The sequence below is a fragment of the Phascolarctos cinereus genome, unplaced genomic scaffold (assembly GCF_003287225.1).
Source record: "Phascolarctos cinereus isolate Bilbo 61053 unplaced genomic scaffold, phaCin_HiC Scaffold_4;HRSCAF=312, whole genome shotgun sequence".
Lineage (NCBI taxonomy): Eukaryota > Metazoa > Chordata > Mammalia > Diprotodontia > Phascolarctidae > Phascolarctos > Phascolarctos cinereus.
In genome coordinates, this window is record NW_027555847.1 from 262,332,548 (window position 1) to 262,346,699 (window position 14,152).

General features: G+C 40.9%; 1 protein-coding gene across 1 annotated transcript in view; it reads right to left on the minus strand.

Moving 5' to 3' along the window:
• Window positions 1-6,498, minus strand: part of B9D1 (B9 domain containing 1) — a 32,732-nt gene extending 26,234 nt beyond the window's left edge. The window contains exons 1-3 of the mRNA XM_021004593.2: window positions 6,288-6,498; window positions 3,778-3,846; window positions 1,669-1,780 (exon numbers count right to left, since the gene is read on the minus strand). Coding sequence (XP_020860252.1) covers window positions 1,669-1,780; window positions 3,778-3,846; window positions 6,288-6,350 — 244 coding nt within the window. The 5' untranslated portion in view covers window positions 6,351-6,498. The remainder of the gene's footprint in view (window positions 1-1,668; window positions 1,781-3,777; window positions 3,847-6,287) is intronic.
• Between the last annotated feature and the right edge of the window lie 7,654 nt (window positions 6,499-14,152).

Genomic DNA, 14,152 nt, shown 5'->3' on the forward strand with positions numbered 1-14,152 from the left:
GCCCCAAACCCACTAATATCTGGCTTAGGGGGGGACCTTTTCCTTGTATCCCTGTTCCTTAATATTTAATGATCCAAATTTGAACCTTAGAAGATGACAATGATCACATCACTCACTCTTAGGACCATCAGCTGAAAGATGAAAGGATCTCAGAAGCTATCTAGTCCAATTCCCTCATTTTACAGATAAGAAAACTGAGGTCCAGGGAAGGGACTTGCCCAAGGCCACACAGGTAGTAAGCAAAAGAGGCAGAAATTTATACAGACAATTCCTCAGACACAGAAGGAAATACAGAGAAACCCAGAGAGATATTTAGGCACATACAGAGAAAATAGAGATATACACAAAGACAAAGAGGCATAGCAACATATGCATAGGAACAAAGGGAAATGTGGCATGAAATAATAGTGAGAAAGACACAAAGGAGAGACAGAAAAACAGTGAGACCCAGATATACATACAGACACATACACAGAAACACCCCAACCCAGAGATTTTCATGCAATATCCCCATCTTGTGGACTTTTAGAAGACTGCCACTAAAAATTTTGAAAACTACGTTGTTTTCCCAACTATGAACACATACTGCTTCTTGCTACTTGCCAAGGAGAACAAGATGAATTAAAGTCAAAGGTTAGAGGCTCCCCACCTCTACTATAAACAAATATATTAAAAGTTAAGTAAAATGTTAACCTAGTATAAAAATACTACTATTTTAAACTACCTTTTGTTAAGTAAGTTCTTCTAAGACACTTCCACTGTTTTTAGAGAAATATTTTCCTAAGGAAAATTAAAATATTTTATGCATGTACAGCCCCCAAGAGAACTCTAAGGTCACAAATTCTATTGTTTCATTAAAAAAGCCTGGAATTATAGACTGTAACAAAACATTTCCAAACTATTTCATGAGAAATGTTGAAAACTAGCAAGCTAATTAATAGCACAGTGAGGAAAAGCACTTTATAAAAGGGAACTAGGTTACAATTGTTATCATAATTTGCACATATTTACCCAGCATTTTACAGTTTAGAAAATGCTTCTGCATACATTATTCCATTTGATTCTCACAAGATGGCAGGTAAGGCATGAGTTATTATTAGTCCCATTTTTACAAGTAAGGAAATTGAAAGCACAGAATTTAGGTGACTTGCCCAAGTCACAGACAGGTGACACAGCCAGAACTAAAAGAGGCCACTTGACTCTCTTAATCCAGTTTTATTTCCATTAGACTATACTGCTTTTGTTATTTAAAAACAAAACAAAAAAAACCCAAACAAGATTTAATATCAATTTATCCAACATGTCTAAGAATACTATACCTAGCAGGCAAAACTGAGAAATCTTCAAGTATGTCCCCAATCCAACATCTCCTACTGTTTTTTTAACTAATGGAATGATGGCATTTTAAGGTTAAAAAACTCCTATTCAATATTTAAAACTTCAATTCGATATTCAAACTCCTATTCCTCCTTCCAGAGTCACAGTTCTGAGCTCCTGTGTCTCATATATTCAATTCTGAAAATAAGAGGACTTGAGACACAGCAAAATCGTGTCCAGTTTAGGCTTAAGACATTCCAGACTTCACTTGAGGGCATTAGTCTAAAGTTCTAATACTTTCCATTCCAAAGCCAGTTTTAATATCTTGCTTCAATTCCAATATTTACTTACAGCCATAAGGATTAGTACTTTTAAAGGTGATATCAATAGGGAAGTTCCACACCAGGCTTCGCTGTCTATCTTGGCTTTTAGAAGTAATTTGAGATATTCCCTCTTCTAAGCCCTAGGAAAAAAAGAGCAGTTTACAAACTTAGTGCTATACTAATCAAGCTACCAAGGGGATACTTTACAGAAATGGTCAAAATGAAAACAATGCTCATTTGTAGGAACAAAGATCTAGAACATCGTGGGAAGTAATGAAAATAAGTAGGAATAAAGCAAGGAGGGATAGCAGTGCTAGACCTCTAATATCTTATAAAGCAGTAACCATAAAACTTTGGTACTACTTACAAAAATAGTCATTCAGACATAATGTTATGACCATTTTTGATCTAAACTGCAAGATTAGACATGTAAGTCTGCCTAGATTTTAACAAAGCCTCCCATTTTACTCCTCAAGAAAAGATGGAAAAATAGGAGCTAGGTCATAATAAAACGTGGCTAAATGGCCAGACCCAAACAGTAGTCAGGGAATTAGTAGAACAGACTAGACAAAAAAAAAATCAGAAATGACTGAACTGGATAACTGAGTTCAGGAAACCTCCAAAACATAAATTACTGGGGGAAGAACTTCCTATTTGACAAAAATGATTGTGAAAATTAAAATTGCTTCGAGAATTTAGTTTTAGACCAACGTCTCACACTACCCAACACAATAAGCTCAAAATGGAGACACCCACCCAAATATTAAAGGTCATATAACAATTACTAATAATAAAAGAAACGTAGTTTAAAAAAATGAAATTCTACCTCACATATGACAAACTGGAAAAGGTGACAAAAGATGGGAATAGTCAATGTTGGAAGCGTTAAAAAGACATGCACATCAGTGTATTGGAGGCAAAACTGTGAATTTCCAACTATTTTGGAAAGCAATTTGGAATTATGGTAAGGAAGTAACCAAAATAATAATCATGCTCTTTGGTCCAGAGATCCTCTTGGTAGGCCTATATTCCAAGAAGGTCAATGATAAAATCAAAGGCCCCACATGCAAAATATATAATTGTAGTAGCAAGTATTATGGAATGGCTAAATACATTGTGGTCCAGGAATGTAAAATACTGTTATTGTGCTGTAAACAAGAATGGATGTAAATGAATATACAGAAACACAGGAGTATCTATATGAACTAATGTGAAATGAAGTAAGCAAAACCAATAAAGTAATATATACAATGACTATAAGCATATAAATGGAAAGAACATTAACAACAAAATAATTAAAACAGAATGCTGTGAAATCATTATAACCAAATTTGGCCCCAAAATGAGATGAGAAGGTGCCTGACCTCGTTTCACGACAGAAGAGCACACTGCTTACATCAGACCTTTCCAACATGTCAGTCAGTTTTACTGAACTGTTTGTTTTTTCTTTCATATTCTTTGCTTAAAAGGATAGATCTCTTGGAGGTGATATAAAAACCAAAAGATACCAATAAAAAGAAAATTTAAACTACACTGCATTTTGGTAATTATGAGATAAATGGGAATAATGATTCTTAGTACTTGCACTGAGATTTTGATGAAATTAAGCTTGGTGGATCAGATCTGTGAGTGAGAGGTTCACTGTTTCTGGTCATTCATGAACAAAGCCTTGAGTATAAGTGTGTGTAGTAAATACCTGTTGTTGCTGTTGGTTGTTTCAGTCATGTTGGACTCATCATGACCCCATTTGGGGTTTTCTTGGCAAAGATACCGGGATGGTTTGCCATTTCCTTCTCCAGCTCCTTTTACAGATTAGAAAACTGAGGCAAACAGGGTTTAGTGACTTGTCCAAGGTCACACAGCTAGTAACTGTCTGAGGCTAGATTTGAACTCAGGAAGATGAGTCTTCCTGACTTCAGGCCTGGCACTCTATCCACTGTGCCACCTATCTGCTCCTCTAATAAATATTACCTGTCAACAAATGGTCCATTTTTATCATGTCATGTTAGGGTATTGACTCTAGACATTTTATCTTTTTACAAGGGGGGGAAGGAGGGGGAGAAATGGGGAGAAACGTAAGGAGGGGAAACTGAGGAAAAAACAACACAATTTTGAAAAGTTTTACAGTTCAACTTACAGATGTTGGTATCCAGTCTTGGCCATAAACGAAACAATACTTGCAGTAGAGATCATTAAATTCAGGAAACTTTAAAAAGAAACCAAAAGGTGCTTTACTTCAATTCAACATTTCTCTTCTATATTCTGTGGGCTACCAAAAAGGCTGATTATTGAATTAATATGAAGTTGAGAGATTTTAGATCACCTAGCCTGGGGTCAAACATACAGTCTATTCTAGACCAGTGTTTCCAAAATGAGGGTTATGGAATGGTTCTAAAAGGGTCTGACCCTAAAAGGTGTGTGATCAAACAATCAGAAACCCCACCACAGCCAATCTTGGACTTCTCTCCAATACAACCATCCAGCCTCTTTCAACACTGTCCTACTGGGCCATCTCCTGCCATCAATCTCCTAAGTGAGTGCCTGGGTTGTGGGCCACTCAGGGAGGTTATAACCTGACCTAGGCACAGTAGGCTCTGTAGTTCAGGGACAATGACTAGTGAGTAAGCCACCCCACTCCCTACTTTGATTAGTTGGAAAGAAAATAACACAGGATAAGCAGGCATGAATGATTTGCAATTACATTAGTTCCCCCCACAAACTCATCTATTTACAAACTTTGCTATTTTCCATTCTTCCAGGTTATCAGGTTATCAACTTCTTCATCCCTGACTCTATACTCCAGTGAACTGCTCTCCTCAAAGTTACCAATAATCTCTTAATTGCCAAATTTTATGGTCTTTTCTCAATCCTCATCCTTCTTGCCCAACCCTCTGAAGCATTTGACAGCACTGACCACCTTTCTTTCTAGATGACTCTCTCCTCTCTGGATTGCAGTGATACTGTCGTCTCTTGTCTATCCTCCTACCTGTTCATTCCTCCTTAGTCTGCACTGTGGGATCATTGTCGGTATCACATCCCCTAACTGTGGGAGTGTCCCAAGGGCCTTCTTTTCTCATATAATCTCTCATTTGGTAACTCCATCAGTTCCCATGGATTTGTTATCTTAATGCAGATGACTACCCAACTACATATCCAGTCCTAATCTCCCTCCTGACCTCCAATCCCATACTGTCAACTATCTATTGGATATTTTAACCCTGATAATCTCAAACATGTTCAAAACGGAATTACATTTCCCCAAAACTCACTTCTCTTCTGAATGTCCCTATTTCAGTTGAGGACACCATCATCCTTACAATCATACAGATCTGCAACCTTGGCATTATCTTACAATCCTCATTCTCCCTTATACCACATAGTCTTCAGTTGCTAAATCTTACCATTTCTACTTTTATAATATCTCACCTAATTCAACCTTTATCATCTCTATTGAATTAGCCTCTTAACTGGTCTCTTTGTCTCAAGTCTCTCCCTTCTCCAATCCATCTTTTTTTTTTTTTTGGCTAGGCAGTGGGGTTAAGTGAATTGCCCAGGGTCACACAGCTAGTAACTGTTAAGTGCCTGAGGCCGGTTGAACTCAGGTCCTCCTGAATCCAGGGCCCTCCAATCCATCTTCCACACAGCTACCAAAATGATTTTTCTAGAATAATGGTCAGTAATTCTAGTAGCTCCCTACTGATTCTAGGATCAGATATTATTTTTTTTAATCTCCTGGTCTTTAAATTTCTACTGGTGTGTAAGATTTTAAATGTGCAGAACACAAATTAGCACTTTCATTCGAAGTTGTGGGAACGGGATTATCACGCCCCATGCGCTCATTTTACAGGTAAGGAAACTGATTGACATCTCAAGAGACTAAGTGATTTGCCCAAGACTATATGGCAGAGCTGGAAATAAAACCCGGGTCTCCTGATTCCCAGCCCAGGGTTCTTCCTACACCAACATCTGGGCCCTTGGAAGAGAAAGGCCGGAGTGGGGGGCCAAGATCACAAACGAAAGGAGGTGGGGGAGGGGGCCAGCACAAAGTCGAAGGCTGTGCTCTCTTCTGCCTCCTCAAGGGGTCAAGCACAGGGCCTGAATTCGAATCCAGCCCTTCCATCCCCCAACTCTTCATCTGAAAAACGAGGGGGTTGGCCCCCGAGGACCTCTAAGGCCCCCCCATCTCTAGATCTATGATCCCATAACTGCTCGTGTTTATGTGGCCGTTTACAAAAGGGGGTGGGTCCCGTATGTTGGGAGGGGCAGGTTCTGATCCAGGCAGGGAGGGGGAGTGACCCCTGGAGAGAAGGTGGGGGAGGGGAAAGAGTCTCTTGCAACCCGGGGGGGGGAAGGTAAAGGGGAGGGCCTATGTTGTGGTATGACTGAGTCCTCTAATTTAGCAGAGGGACGTGTGTGTCAGACACTCGTGTGAGTACAAGTTCGTGCCTGTATGCTTTGACTCCTCTGCGGGTCCAGGGGTGTATGTGTACGTCTTGGGGGGGGGGAGCGCTGGCCGCGGCTGTGACGAAAGCGTCTCTAGCTGACCCGGGGGCGTGGCCACGAGGCCCCGCCTTCCTTCTCTCCTCCCTCCCTCCTCCTTCTCCCCCAGGCCAGCCCGCCAGCCCGTCGGTCCAGGGTACCCCTCACCTGGCCGCTCTCCACTTGCCCGTTCACCATCACCAGGAAGACGGTGGGGTTGACTGCAGCCATGGCTCTCCGAGGGCCCCGCGCGCAGCCCGCGTAGCTAGGAGTCTCTAGAACGCCCCGTAGAGACCGACGGTGCGCCGGGTGGGACAAGCTTCCTTGGAATGGGGCCTTCGCGCCGGCCGCAGCTCCCGTTATTCCTGATTGGCGCGGCGAGCCTGGCTGGGGCATGCGCGATTGCTCCGTTTGAGAGGGCTGCGCGAGGAGGGGTTGGGGATGTGGAGAGGAGGGAACTGAGGAAGCCTCTTAACCCCTTGTAGCAATAACGTTCTGTGGTCTACATTCATACCACATTTATATACTAGCTAGGCGGTGCTGTGGATAGCACTCTGGTTCTCTGTTCTGAAAAACCGGAGTTCAAATGCAGCCTGAGATACCGCTTAGCTGTGTGACCCTGGGCAACTCAAAAAAAAAAAAAATCTCTATTTGCCTCAGTTTCCTCAACTGTAAAATAGCGATAATACTAGCACCCTTTTTCCCAGGGTTGTTATGGGATCAAATGAGATAACAGTGAACTGCTGTTTAAAGGAACTCTCCGTTTCCCTAATGCTTAACTTATGACAGCAATGTCAAAGAAATTCTTTGTGCCCCTTAAATTAGTGGGGGAAACCTCAAGGAAGAAGACTTCCTGGTCCCAGAGGGAAAAGAAAAGTTGTAGGACCGTGAATCTAGAACCAAAAGAAACCTGAAAGACCAATTAGTCCAATACTCTCATTTGATTGATGAGGAAACTGAGTCCCAGAAAGGTTGTGACTTGCCTACAATCACCTGGGTGTTAGGCATCAGAGACAGAATTCAGAACCCAGGTCCTCTGGCTGGAGAATCAGCATCTGTTCTTCCGAACAGGGGATTATAGCTCATCTCAATAAAGCCCAATATTCATTCAGAAATAATATATTATCAGAAGGAGCCCTGAGTGGTAAATCTGAAGAAATGGCTTCTAGTCCTGACTCTGTCACTGACTTTACTATGTGACAAGTCACTGCTCTCTCTGAGCCACAATTCCTTTCCCTGTAAAATGAGAGGATAAAACTAGGTATCTCTAAGGTCTCTTCCATCTCTGAGTTCTAGATACAAGTTTGATGTATTGGTGCAGCATTGAGGTGGTGGTGTGTTGTTGAGTCGTTTTTCAGTTGTGTCCAACTCTTTGTGACTCTATTTGGGGTTTTCTTGGCAAAGATACTGGAGTAGTTTGCCATTTCCTTCTCCAGTATATTTTACAGATGAGGAAACTGAGACAAACAGAGTTAAGTGGCTTGCCCAGGGTCACACAACTAATAATTGTCTGAGGCCAAATTTGGACTCAAGATGAGTCTTCCTAAGCTCTATCCACCGGGCTACCAAATTCCCAGAAATTACAGCTCATAGGACCATAGATTTAGAAGAGTTCTAGTCCACCCCCCAGATCCATATAACCCATAGTCTCTCTTCTGACCTCTAGTCTTTTATCACCTATTGGACCTCTCCAAATAGATGTCACATAAAAATTTCAAACTCCGCATATTCAAGATGAAATTCACTATCTTTTCCCTAAAACCCCCCTTTTTAAAAACTAACTTTTCTATTTCTTATTGGGGGTGGGGAACACCCAATCACTCAGGTTTGCAATCTCAGAGTCATCTTCACAGGTATGCACATAGAGTTTGTTGGGGGTGCACTGATATCCCCCAAAAATACAGTGTTTTGTGTCTCTTTTAAAGTTACGGGCATCTTGGTGGTGCAGTGGACGGAATGCTGGGCTTGAAGTTAGGAAGACTCATCTTTCTGAGTTCAAATCCAGTCTCAGACACTTAGTAGCTGTGTGACCCTGGGTAAGTCACTTAACCCTGTTTGTCTCAGCTTTCTCACCTGCAAAATGAGCTAGAGAAGGAAATGGCAAAATACTCTAGTATCTTTGCTAAGAAAACCCCAAATGAGGTCATAAAGAGTCAGACGCGACTGAAAGAAACAACAGAACAACAGTTATAAAGTTGAGTTGAGGTTTCATTACCTTGATGAATAAAAATAACATTTTAGGAGAGTATTCAACAAATGTTTATCTCAACAAAAGAACAAATTCTGTAAGTGTGCATCCTAATAAAATGATGGAATGTGCTATTCATATGTGTGGCCATCTTTGCCTTTTCCCTGTTCTCCAATGAGTTGCCAAGTCTTGTCTAATTTACCTCCCCAGTATCTTTCACATTTGTCCCCTTCTCCCCATTTGCATGACCACTATCTTAGTTCAGGCCTTCATTTCCTCCCGCCTGAACTATTATAACAGCCTCCTGGTTGGTCTCCCTCCATTCAGTCTCTCCTCTCTCCAATCTATTTTCCTCATGGCCACTAAATTGCTGTGCTAAAATACAGATCTGACCCCACCAGTCCTCTGTTCACGAAACTGCAGTGACTTCTTTTTGCCTTTAGGATAAAATACAAGCTCTCTTTTTGGAGTTTAAAGTCATTAATGATCTGGCTGCAGTTACTTTTCTAGGTATTTTGTACTTTGTCTCCTTTGTGAAGCTTCTATTTTAATTAAACAGGTTTACTTGTTGTTCTCAGAACTCAGAATTTCATCTCCTGCCTCTGGGTCTCTACGGAGGCTGTCCTTTTTGCCAGGAATGCACTCCCTTTTCACTTCCAACCCTTAGAATCCAACTTCATCCAAAGCTCAGCTTCTAGCAAATGGCTTATCCTGATACCCTGTTTTAGTGCCAACTAAATTTTGGCTGCCACAATGCATTCCATAATGTCTAGTTTGCATAAATTTTTCCTTAATGTATAGAAGGATATATTGGCTATTTAGGATTTTTGGAACTGGAAGTGCAATCCTTTTCTGGTAATGTAAATAAACTGATATTGCTTGTATAATTGGGTATTGGCCCGTGAGGTCCTAGTCCTTAGAACATGCATTCCTGGTGGATTATATATGAGCAATATTCTTTGCCTATTGCTTTTCAGGCATGCATAAATGTAGGGACCCTTTCCCTCACTTCAGAATATGCACAAATATCCTGTTTCCTCTCAGCTTAATGCAGGCAACAACAACAACAAAAAAGCCTTTTAATTGGCTGTTGAATGGTAAATAAGCATGAACACAAAAAGTCACCAGGAGATGTGTCACTCTATTTCCTGGTAGATTTCAAGTGAGGAGTATTGCTTGCTGTGAACTATCAGGTAGACTACCATGAATCCCTGAGGGAATGGCACCTTTAGCACCCAGGCAAATGGTGACACCAGGAGATGTATCAAAATCATCCATGGGCCTATCAGCAACCAGAGTCCTGGAATCAGTGGTAACTGTGACTGAGTCTGGTGAGGAGGCACCCTGCTAGACCAAGCTTAGCAAGTAGATTGACCCATCATCAGCCAAGACACCACATCCTGTAAGGAGCTAGGACATCTGAGCAAGGGGAAAGACTCATACATCTGCAGCAAACTTGGTGGAAACTCTGTGATTGGAGGAAAGGGCTCCCAGGGCTGGAAATTTCAAATTCCCAGGATGTTCTTGACTTGAATATTTTAGTACCTTTGTGCTATCAGCTTGAGCCTACTGTCCTCAGAGACCAAGTATGTGGTGAGGAGAAAGTGTGCCCTTTTTCTGCATTTGGGAAGATGTTTCCTTGCTATATATCCTCAGTAAATATCCCTTTGTAAAAGCTAATTGCTATCAACTGATTAATTAATACTGGGGGGATGCAGCCAATAGGGGATATTATAATATCTCAATCCCTCAAGGATATCCAATGATAGAACCCTGAGAGAGAAACTAGTCATCTTCTCTCTGGAGATCAAATAAGTCAATACTAGTGAGGGTTTGGAGATTGAACCATGGGGGATTCTTCACTTGTTAGAGAACTTATACATTCATATATCAATCAATCAACACATATCAAGTATTTAATAAATGTGCCAAGACCCATTATAGGTACCAGGAATATAACTATAAGGAATAAAATGATTCCTGCTCTCAAGGAACTTGCATCCTTGTTGTTCATCCTTAGTTCTCGAAGAGGACCAATGACTTCATGGGAGTAATGACTTGACATGTGTATGTGTGTATGTGTGTGTGTGTGTGTGTGTGTGTGTGTGTGTGTGTGTGTGTGAATTGGATGTAAGTGGGACAGAACTACAAGAAGTCAGGAGCCTCACTGTCTCTCCTCCAGAGTCATTGAAGTCCATTGGCAAGGCAAGTCAAGACACTGGATAGCCCAGGCTGCAGTGGGTACCTTGACCTTTCTAAATTAAGGTCTTTCTCAGGTTTCTCTGAGGCAACACCCATTCAATGACTAAGGGCTATGTAAGAATTGAGACAAAAGATGGCTCAATGTACTAGTACAAAAAGTATCAGTTTGAGAGGGGAAAACCCTCAGAGTTTCTGGCCAGAATAGAAAAGAACTGCTATTTACATTCGATTGGAGCTATTAGTGGCCATTCAATGAATTCTAGAATGATTTGGATTTAAACAAGGCTTAGTCAAGTAGCTCCATTTGAAAAACGATGAACTTTTTTTTTTGCTTTTTTTATTTTATTTTATTTTATTTTTAATTTTTTTTCCCATATGCTTTTGAGTTGAAAATTTTTTTCTCCCTTCCCCCCCCCACCCTCCCCAAGACGGGTTTACATTTACATACCCATTAAACATATTTTCACATTAGTGAAGTTGTAAGTAAAAATTAAAACCAATAGGAGGAACCATCAGAAAGATGAAACAAAATTCAACTTAAGGTAAAATTAAGTGATAGTGATTCGACTTCCATAGTTCTTTCTTTGGATGTGGACAGCATTTTCCATCCCGAGGCCTCTGGAGATATCTTAGAAGCTCGTAATGCTGAGAAGGGTTCAGTTTAACATTCTTAGTCATTGCATAACGTGGCTGCTACTGTAAACAAAGTCCTCTGGGTTCTGCTCACTTCACTCAGCATCAGACCATATAAGTCTTCCCAGGTTTTTCTGAAGTCAGCCTGTTCATCATTTCTTATAGCACAATAGTATTCCATTACATTCATATACCACAACTTGCTCATCCATTCCCCAATTGATGGGCATCCTCTCAATTTCCAATTCTTTGCCATCACAAAAAGAGCTGTTATGAATATTTTTGTACATGTGGGTCCTTTTCCCATTTGTTTGATCTCTTTGGGATATAGCCCTAGAAGTGCTAGTGCTGGATCAAAGGGTATGCACATTTTTGTAGCCCTTTGGGCATAGTTCCAAACACAGTGAACTTTTTAAAGCCTGTTTTTTCAGAGCTATATTTCAAGAAATCATAGATGAAAACAGCACAGGGCAAAGTAATTGTCCCAGTTTTTTGAGAAAAATAATAATAATAAATTTTTAAAAATGAAAATGAAAAGATCTGGCCCCCAAACTCCAAAATATCTTACATGTGGTGATAGAACGAGGAGGAGAAGGAACAGCTACTACTACTCTCAGATAGCATTGTAAAGACAGTTGATACAAAACATTCTCCTAAAAACTTGGTTCACTTCTTTCCACAAATACACACAGGCAGGAAAAGTACAAATACACTCCATGGGATGAGTAAGCTTAAACTTAGACCATAATAGTAGTGAAGCACGTGGGTAAGAAATACGTGTGACAAAGGTTTAAATCACAACACCTGCTTTGGAAGTCTTTCTATCTGTATGCATCTTGATGAGAAAGAGAAAATAAGTACATATATAAGTTTACAAAACATAACATAAAGTGAATGTGTACAAATAAACACAAAGTAGTCAAATATAAGGTAGTTTGGGAGGGAGGGTACCAGCAGCTGGGGACGCCAGAGAATACTTCACGCAGAAGATGATGCTTCAGCTATGTCTTAGAGGAAGAAAGGGACTCTATGAAGCTGAGAGAAGGAGGGATTATCAGGCGTTTAAAGACACAAAGACTAGAAATGGAGCATCATATATGAGAAGCAGAGAGAAGGCCAGTTGGTCTGGATTGTGGGAGGGGGAGTAATGTTCAGTAAGGCTGGAAAGATAAGGGGTTTTTTTGCTTTTTTTTTTTTGGTTAGGCAATAGGGTTAAGTGACTTGCCCAGGGTCACACAGCTAGTAAATGTTACGTGTCTGAGGCCGAATTTGAACTCAGGTCCTCCTGAATCCAGGGCCGGTAGTCTATCCACTGTGCCACCTAACTGCCCCCTGGAAAGATATGTTGAGGCCAGATTGTGATGGGATTTAAAAGCTAAATAGAAGAGTATACTTTATCACAGCGGCAACAGGAAGTCACTAGGGGTAGCTAGGTGGCGCAGTGGATAAAGCACCAGCCCTGAAGTCAGGAGGACCTGAGTTCAATGGCCTCAGACCAAACATTTGATATTTACTAGCTATGTGACCCTGGGCAAGTCACTTAACCCCAATTGCCTAAAAAAAATAAAACAAAACAAAAAAGAAAATATATTTTAAAAAAAGAGGAAATCACTAGAATTGATTTGAATAGGCAAGTCACATGAACAGATATATGCTTAAGGAAAATGAGCAGCAGTGTGTAAGATGAACTGGGACTCGAGGAAGAAAGACCATTTAGGAAGCTGCTTCAATAATTTAGAGTAAGAAAGACTAGGGCTTGAAAAAAGTGATAGGTGTGAGAGTAGAGATGTGGTGTTCGAGATGTTGAGATAGCTAGGTGATACAGTGGATAAGGCACTGGACCTGGAGTCAAGGAGATCGAGTTCAAATCCACCCTCACATATTTACCCTGGTTAAGTCACTTAACTTCTGCTCGCCTGAGTTTCCTCAACTATGAAGTTGAGATAACAATAGCACCTACCTCGAAGGGTTGTTGGAGGATCAAATGAGATAATTGTAAAGCGCATAGCACAGTGCCTGGAACCTAGTTGAAGTTATTCCTTTCCCCCTGATAAAATGACTTGCCCAGAGAAAAACAGATAGGAAGAATCTGCCATCAACCCCACCACTCTCCCCAACTAGCTGAACTGAGATAATTGGTGAAGACCTGACTAGACAAAGCTCTGCTTTGCTTACCTCTCCAGTCTTACCATGTCCAGCCTCCCTCTCTACTGTGTGCATGGGATAACTAAGTTATTTTACCTAGAGGGTGTCAGGCCCTAGGTAGCACTAAGTTATGAACTCTAGACCTTCTCACTTCTGCACTTTATGATCCCCAGGCCCACCTTCTTGCCAATCTTTCCTTTCTCCCCTCCTAGTTGAAGACCGATATCCCACCTATCCCACCAACCCCATTCCCATACCTGTTGGAGAGAACTCAGAGTCCTCACTGTGTTCTGACCGTTAACCTTATTTCCTCTTTATCCAATAGTAGTGGGCTGATCCCTTCCAGATTCTTTGTCCTGAAAGCCAGACATCCAAATGCACCCTAAGGACGATGGGGCCTTGCCATCTACCCTGCTGATGAATCCTTAGACTCTGTGGGTCCTTGATCTATCCTGCAGCTAAACTTTCCCATATGTGTTGTCTCTTCCAATTAGAGTGCAAGATCCTTGAGAGCAGGAAAAACACTGTATTTCTGTTTGTATCTCCCCTACTTATCATAGTGTTTGGCACATAGTAAGCAATTTCTAAATGTTGTTTCCTTCCTTCCTTCCTGAGTGTGAAGGTTGGTTTATCACAAAATCATTTGCTTAGACAGCTATTGTGGCTAAAGCCAGAAAGTAATATGGGCAAGAGAATCTGAGCACTTCCCATTTTCAGTTATTTCCAAAAGGAAATACTCCAAAAGGAACCCTAACCCATTTGATTAAAGGAATAGGGAGCTAAATTATCCCCCTAGTTTCTAATGTCTTCTCCCCAAATTACTTTGTTTTTAGTTTGTATATATTTTTGTGTCTACTTTTTCTGT